Source organism: Lolium rigidum, chromosome 6 (assembly GCF_022539505.1).
Source record: "Lolium rigidum isolate FL_2022 chromosome 6, APGP_CSIRO_Lrig_0.1, whole genome shotgun sequence".
NCBI classification, from domain to species: Eukaryota; Viridiplantae; Streptophyta; class Magnoliopsida; order Poales; family Poaceae; genus Lolium; species Lolium rigidum.
Window position 1 is genome coordinate 109,174,033 of NC_061513.1, and position 7,919 is coordinate 109,181,951.

Sequence of the window (7,919 nt, forward strand, 5' to 3'; positions counted from 1 at the left end):
CAAGTCCCGCTTTCTCCTACAAGCTCATCACTTCCTCAGGATTTCATTGACAGCCTCAAGAGATCCATTGCTCACCCTTTCTACTTTGAAGTAATTATGCTAGTGTGTTGGGCCATTTGGACAGTTCGGAACAATTTCATCTTCAAGGGCATTTCTCCAAGTTTATACAACAAGGCTCGTGCTGTTTTCAGAATGGAGATGGGGCTTCTCATTCACCGAGCCAAGAGAAAGAAGTATTCTGGTCTGAAGCAATTGGTGGACAATTTTGTATAGTGTTTTGTTTGGGTTTTTTTAGGTGCTTCTTTCTAGCACCTCTATTGTATCTAGCAAAAAACAAAAACTCAAAATCAATAAAATTAAGCAGTGGGGAAACCTACTGTAGATTCTTCAAAAAAACATAGAAGGACATGGTAGAGGAAAAGAGAGATTTAAAAACAAAGAAGTCTCGGCTAGCTCAACATAGAAGGACACTGAATTTTCGCATCTAATATTTACACTTCCTCATGTATTCAATGAGCTAAAAACATAGGAGTATATATTTCGCAGGGCAAACTATTCCATAGAAGACTCAGAACTTGGGACCAAAATTGAGCTCTTCCCACTTCCAGTTAATGTGTGTTTCTAACGGGTTGCAAAATATTCTTCATTTATAATATACAGTTTCTGCACAGCTCTTGGTGTGGACATCATATACCTGATATGCACCATTCTGTTTCTGAGTGACAAAATCTTTCTGCTGCTACCTGTATCAGTGTGTCTTCTCAATCAGCAATATGATCCATCACATGATTATGCTCATGCACAGCTCCACAAAGCCGTGGAAGAACACACAAGCAAGAAGTGGTGTGTCTCTGAAACCAAGATCACGGTAGCAGCCTCATGCGCAGGATACACCACTCCATGAAATTCCTGCTCTCCAAAAAAAGGAAAAAACATAATGAATGCAAATGTCAAACCGATAGCAAACAATAAAAAAATGTAATTATAATCATCTACCTTTCATATTTAGATCAGCCTGTATCATCATGATCTTCTGTATCATCATCAAGAATAACATATTTCGAGGCACCATTTGATGGCTGGAAATTTGGGTCAACATGTTTACTGTGATGACCTTTCTTGAACCTATGATACCTTCATATATCACAAGATCAATAGTAAGAACATATCGTTCAACTAACACACAAACACATTAGAATCTGAACAGATATTTGTACTCCCTCATTTCCAAACACAAAGTTGATTGAATTAATTTTGGAATGGAGAGAGTACTAAGTTTATAGAGTCTAACTAATTTGATCAGTCTTTTCTTATAATTTCTTTATGATCAGTCTTGTCACACTTTTCTGTGTGAAATATAGATTGATGGACTTATGCAATAAAACAAGTTTATCGCCTCTTGAACAATTGACTCCCCAAATAAATTTGGCATGTGAAGCTGACTTTAAGTTATCAACATTGTGAGAAATTTGGAAGTCAAATTCGTGATTTGTGAAATATGAACAAGTAATAAGATAACTAGGAACTGTAAAAAATACTGAACCTAGGCCTCCTGCTGGAAAATTGAGCCTACAAAAATTGAATTTCAACTCACTTGTACAGATTGAACAGACTGACACCAAATATTATTGTTGCCAGCCCAAGTCCCTTCAACCAGGTGAATGGATCATTGAAGAAAAGCACAGCAACCTGTCATATTTTTGCCATTGCAAGTCACACTCATAAGCATGAACATAATTGAATTTATAGAACATAATTATAGCGTGTTAGATGAATACCAAAATTGTGACAGCTTCCTTAACAATCCCAGCTATGGTCACTGTTACAGCACTTGTTACAGAAACCAGAACATATTCTGTCAAAACCTTCAAAGAACAAATTATGATATTATCTTCCATATACAACCAGATACAAAAGTTACAGCAAGAGACAAGCATGTCTTAAGAACAAACCAACACTTGATTGACTGGAAAAGGACTCACTGCAAGTATTCTAGGTGTATGGCAAAATGAAATAGTAAGATAGGAACCAAAATGGATTTTGATTGATTGCCATAAATTTAAGGACTTGCAGGCATCCTAGGTGGATGAGAAAATGTAACGTAAAATGTGTGAAGTAAATATTCTAGTTCACAGGAAGAAGTACCGCTTCATACCATGAAGAAGGCCAAAGAACCACCTAGAAGCATCAATAAGCTGCTTTTTAGTATGTGAGCCGAGCTATCAAAAAAATGACTTGCCCTGAAGTCATGCCATGGATCCATCGCAATGGAGAGAATTGCAGTTGTTACTGCCATCACCGGGGTAACATAACTCATTAAGGTAAAGGGATTCTTTAATCCTGCGTAACACAATAAAAAAGATACTGTAAAGAATGTTTCATTACATATTAGTTCATTGAACAAATCACACTCAACATATCATTCTGATATTCATAATGAAGACAATGCGCAACTTTTAGTTCACAATCAAATAATAACTTCGGTTTCCTACTCTGTAAATCACATTTGAAACATAAACCATGTGACTAATCAAATACTGTGTGCCTGAAAATTATAAAGCTAATCTCAGAGGAGAAAATGCTAAGACAGATGCATACCATATTCCTCTTTCTTCAGCAGATTTGGCAGACCCATGAAGGAAGGAGTAAATAAAAGCTTAATCAGAATTAATAGGGCATACCATGTCCAATCACCAACACTGAGTACTAGAGAGAGTATAGAAAAAGAAAGTAGAGTATGGTAACAAACCTGGAGGAGAATCTGTGTCATGCACCAGCGGAAACCAGACATAACAGCAGCAAGCATAATAAATATAAATCCCCAAAGATTAAATTCTGTCTCTCTAGCAACTACAAGAAAGAATATTGTTACCACAGTCCACAGTTAAGATAACCATAAGACAAATTCAGACAATGTGACGGTAGGTTAAGATGCAGCAGTAAGCCCACGAATTAGTCAAACACCTAATTAAGCAGACTTGGGATGTCCACTGATTTCTATTCTTTGCCATGTAATCTTTTTCGTAGGAGGATAGTAACGAACTCTACCTTTCCAATGATATGAAACGCAAAAAATATTTTGCATTTTGTCGAGAAAACACCTAATTAAGTAAAATACTAGTTGGAAGTTCACTTTCTGAGCCCTCTCTGGGAAAGCACAGAAGCATATAACTTTGAATACATTAGTAGAAGTCGTTGATGTATGCATTACCTGTCAGTAGAACTCCGAAGGAAACGATTAGCATGATTCCAATAATGTTAAAGCTCGGCTTCTCTAGCCTTCAGAACATAAATAGTAAATCTTCAGTTTATAACATAATAATGATACGGGGCATAACAGAAGCATCACAACAACAACATCAAACAACATCAAAGCCTTTTTCCCAAGCAAGTTGGGGTAGGCTAGATATGAAACCCAACAGAAAAAAGAAACCAAAACAAGGAGAAAGAAAGAAAGAAAAAGTGAGTAACTAAGGTTCCCGCACATGGATCACTGATCTCCATGCAGTCCTATCAAGAGCCAAGACTTTATGTACATTCCAATCCCTCAAGTCTCTTTTTATCGAAGCATGATACTACTAAATGATATGGGGTATAAGTATAACAGACGACACTATGATTGGCATAAGAACATGAAAAGGCTAATAGAATGTCATGAGGCAATACTGTAAGAAAATATTGTTAAGCAAGGTAACACGAAATGATTGTCCCAGCAGTTCTAACATTTACATCTCGCTACTTAAAAAACTCACAAAGTTGCTCAACCGGAAGACAAAAAGGCATGCAGTAGTGAAAAGGAACCAGCAACTGAGCTTACCTGAATAGGAAAGCAAAGAGAAGAATGAAAATTGGAGCAGCAGATTTACACTGCAACAATTGAAAGCAATAAATTAGAAGTCCAAACATTAAGTAAGCAGCACAGAAAATAATAACTCACATGGAATGAAATGTACCATTGTAGCAAATGTCACGGAAATGAAAACAAGTGAAATGTTGCTCAGATTAATATCAAGAGCAGTAGCCAAAGCTGTTGGGACAACTGCAGGAGAAATATTCAAATTATTATACATCACTATATAAATAGTTGAGTTTTAATAAGAATGATAAACACACTAAGAACGAAAATAAGTATTCTGACATATTTGTAAGTAGAACCAAAAACTAGTCTATCCTACCTTCGTTGGTTACATAGATTCAATTAATGAAACACTATTATCCAGTAAGAAATATTATAGGTCATGGTCCAACTTAACTGAACGTCAATATAAAGTATAGTGATACATCCAGCACGAGTGTAGAGCTTAACTCTATTTTGAGCCTACATGGCTTTGTAGCAGCTTGGATTCCCATTCAACACAGCAGTTGAATTTCACTTCAATCTTTACCCTTTGATATCTTACGATAATCAAATTTAACAAGTCCTGTCAATTAACCAATGGGGGTTTCTGCCCCCGTCTCCGAAAAAACCTATTTAAATCCATGTTTAATGCTTTGCACCTAAGGTCAAAGTTATGCACACCATTCTTCTTCTGCCAGCTTACCAGATTTGATAAAGCCCAGCTGTTTAACACTAGTAGTCTATCTGTCTATCTCACACGAATCCAGAATACACAAAGTTGCTATAATTGTAAGAACCAAGCTATGCAATGTCCATGGCACTTGTGCTGACTGAATGCAAGGGAAAAAAACTACTACTATCAAGTAACATATAGCTTTGAAAAACACAGTAGCCACCTCGCAGAAAGTAATCTCTCCATGACATTGCATTGCGCTCTTCCTCGAGGCCCCGACGCTGGAACCAGAGGATCACCCTGGATGCCACGGCCTGCATCGTGAAATGCACCGTGTTCATCAGGAAGGGCGCAGGGAACTTCCACATGCGCTTCCCAAGCATCTCCTTGTTATACCTGACCACACGCACAAGAGCACGCAGAGAGCATTAGCATCAAACGCGTGCCCGACAACAGCCCGCCAGAGCATCGGCGCCCAAATAACGAGAAAAACGCGGTACTCACAGCGTCAAGCAGGTACTCAGCGTGTACCAGCTCGCTATCAGGAATATAACCTTCGCGATCAGCCACGGCGAGAGCGGGAGGTCGTCAGATCCCGCCGCCGCGCCCGCCTCGATATCCATCGGCAAGTGGTGGCCGGCACCGCCCGGGCCAGCGGCGGCCGCGGATGGCAGGAGCGGCAGCTCGAACTCCTCCGAATCATCGTCGCTCGCCGCGGAGGCTGGCGGAGCGGCGGCGCCTGCGGGTGCGGGGGCATTGGACGCTGCGGAGGGGTCCTTGCACCACCGCGAGAAGGACGGCTCCCTGCGTATCCCGCCTTGCTTCCGCTGCCCGCTGCCCGTCTCCTGCGGCTCGCGGGCGCCCTCCGCGGGCTCGACGGCCGCGTCCGCTTCCTTCGGGTGGGCGTGGCCGTTCTCCACGACGCAGTCCCCCATGGGCGCTGGCTGCCGCCGGTTCTACAAGGGCTTGGATCTGGGCGGCGTGGATCTCATCGGCGGCGTGGCGCGGCCGCGGCGAAGGGGGGTTGCACTTTGCGGCTAGCTTGCTGGATTTCGGTAGCAAGTCAAAATCCAGCACCTCGTGGTGACGACGACTTCCTGCGCGGTTGGCTTCCAGCTTCCTCCGTCGGCTGATACCGCTAGTTTTGCTTGCGGCAGAAAATTTTGGGGGTTTGGTTGCTGAGAAATGACAAAACGTTCTCTCTGTTTTTTGCTTGGAGATTTGTGCCACCGCGAGGGTGTAAATGGCCGGTATTTTCGTTAGAAAATCCCGGACGGGTAGATACGAAGAAGAGTGAAATACATGGGGTACCCAACTTGTCGGTCGGGTTCAGTGTAATCATGGTACACGCAAAATACTACCTCTACCACAAAGGTTGTATACAATTTATTAAATTTAAATATATCTATATGCTATTTAGTGTCTACATACATTTAAATTTGGATAAATTTCTGACAATCTTTGTAAAATGGAGGAAGTACCAAATTATGATCACCGAAGAGGTTGTGTGCTCATAGACAATCACTGCATCCGGAGCCAGCTGTATTTGGTGATATGGCATGTGTGGGCCCAGTTGCCAGTACACACTGTTAGTTTTTTTTAGCAATCCGGCCCCCAAATTTACTAGCAACCCTTAAACATATTGGACATGTCTGTGACAAGTGGGGTCAACGGTCAAAGCTCACCCAGTTAGCTCTGACCACTAATAAAAATAAAAATGTCTTGAAAACAAGTGGAAGTCGTCTTCTCCCTAATCAAGCCACCACTATGGTCGCATCGTCTTGGCTAGGGCGCGCCGCCTGCACGGGGCGGCCACCATGGAACTGCGCCACATCGTCGTGGGTCGAGCTTGGGGGCGTTCCCAGCGCGTGGTGGAGCTCCGATTGTCCTGTGCCGCATCCCCTACCCGGCGCCGAAGCCCTCCGATGTGGCTGCGAGATGCTTTCGTCGTGGCGACGCTATGGGAAAACTCCTCGTCTTCCCAGAGATCCGGCATGTTCTGCATAATTTTCGTCTTGACGGTGCGCGACTCCCCATGGAATCCTTCAATGCCAACCACCAAAGCACGCCCGTCGTCGCCTCTCCTCATCACGACAGAGATGCTCGCCATCGACGACACGCTTGCTGGCATCCACGCTGAAAACAAGGAGGGCAAGCCTCTGTACCAGCCCGACGAGCAGCGCAACAGATGCTTGTCTTGTGCCACAACTAGTGGGGGAGGGGCAGGGCGGCCTCCGTCGTGTGCATCCATGTGACGACTGCGTGAGGAAGAGTAGGACGGACACGCGCGGGGAGATCGGCGGCACACCAAAGAAACGGGGGTGGCGCGCGAGGGGGGTAGTGCAGGGCCAGCACGCCAGCGGTGCAGAAGAAGGCATGGAGGGGTTGCAGCTCCACGAGGTGTGCCACGACACGGAGACCGAGAACTGCCGGTGTTATTTGGGGGGGGGGGATTTCGCAAAGATCATTTCAAAGCAGGAACCTACTATAGATGACATGAGGGGTCCACTACTGCCACGTGCATGGATACAACGTCCGACTAGCGTCGGTGACCATCTACGAGCACACAATGCATCTTCAGTAACCGTAATTTGGTATTCTATGTGTACGATGACCAAACTGAACCCCGCCAACATGTTCAAGTATCCTCCATGTATTTTACTCTACAAGGAATGTAGCTCGCATGAGATCCAACCCCTTAGTGAATCAACGAAGCAGACAATGGGCAAATTGATTGCTCGGTAGGCCTTTGTGTTGTATCCAGCAGGATTCTTAAAGCACCATTGGACCAGACCAGGGAGGAACTGCCGAATCGGCCATTCTCCTCGAGCCACCTCCGTCTTGCGCTCTGCCAATGCAAAAAGACATTTTTTCCTGCACGAGCATGGCCGACCATGGAGATGACTGAAGCATGTGCGGGCTGCGACGAAAAGGGAAAAGGCGTGCGAGAAGGATTTCGTCACATCCTGTCGAATACCCCCCCCCCCTATTTCTACGCTCCACTCTTGCCTCCCGATTCAAGGGCAGGTAAGTGGCGCATCAAACTCTGGAAGACAATGACAAAGGCTACTTCCTCTTCTTCGTCGAGTTATCCTTCACCTCCACTGATGACTATAAGTTACCACACTGCAAGCTTGGTCAGCTATGGTTAGATCTTGTATTGGTAGGGCAGACCTAGCTAGGATTTGCATGTGTAGTGCTAGTTCGTAGGTGATCGAGGGTTGGTGGTATCGAAATGTATTGTTAGTTCACCAAACTTTAAGTGCCATTTCCTATTTCATGGCGGATTTGCCAAGATCAAGTCAATGGTTTCTCCAACAACATCTAAAGAGGGTAGGATAATTTCGAGGGGGCATGAGAGGAGTACCAGACCTTCTTGGCTGATCATACTAAGGCTATTAAGGCTAT

At 43.8% G+C, this 7,919-nt stretch overlaps 1 protein-coding gene across 1 annotated transcript; it reads right to left on the reverse strand.

The window, feature by feature from the left end:
• Positions 1 to 454: 454 nt before the first annotated feature.
• Positions 455 to 5,663, reverse strand: LOC124661683 (probable sugar phosphate/phosphate translocator At1g06470). The gene is made up of 12 exons (XM_047199560.1): positions 5,016 to 5,663; positions 4,735 to 4,907; positions 3,954 to 4,039; positions 3,818 to 3,867; positions 3,212 to 3,279; positions 2,750 to 2,850; positions 2,599 to 2,611; positions 2,156 to 2,340; positions 1,779 to 1,865; positions 1,595 to 1,689; positions 997 to 1,134; positions 455 to 909 (listed from the first exon to the last, which is right to left on the reverse strand). Exons 1-11 carry the CDS (start codon positions 5,444 to 5,446, stop codon positions 1,011 to 1,013), a joined length of 1,413 nt encoding a protein of 470 aa, XP_047055516.1. The 5' UTR covers positions 5,447 to 5,663; the 3' UTR covers positions 455 to 909; positions 997 to 1,010.
• Between the last annotated feature and the right edge of the window lie 2,256 nt (positions 5,664 to 7,919).

What these genes read in the sequence shown, in the direction of transcription:
- LOC124661683 (XM_047199560.1), bottom strand. Translation starts at nt 5,446, where the DNA reads ATGGGGGACTGCGTCGTGGAGAACGGCCACGCCCACCCGAAGGAAGCG. An exon ending in GAGAGATTACTTTCTGCGAG is followed by an intron (nt 4,040 to 4,734) that starts GTGGCTACTGTG and finishes TTTCTCCTGCAG; the next exon opens with TTGTCCCAACAGCTTTGGCT. An exon ending in AGTCTGTTCAATCTGTACAA is followed by an intron (nt 1,135 to 1,594) that starts GTGAGTTGAAAT and finishes TGATATATGAAG; the next exon opens with GTATCATAGGTTCAAGAAAG.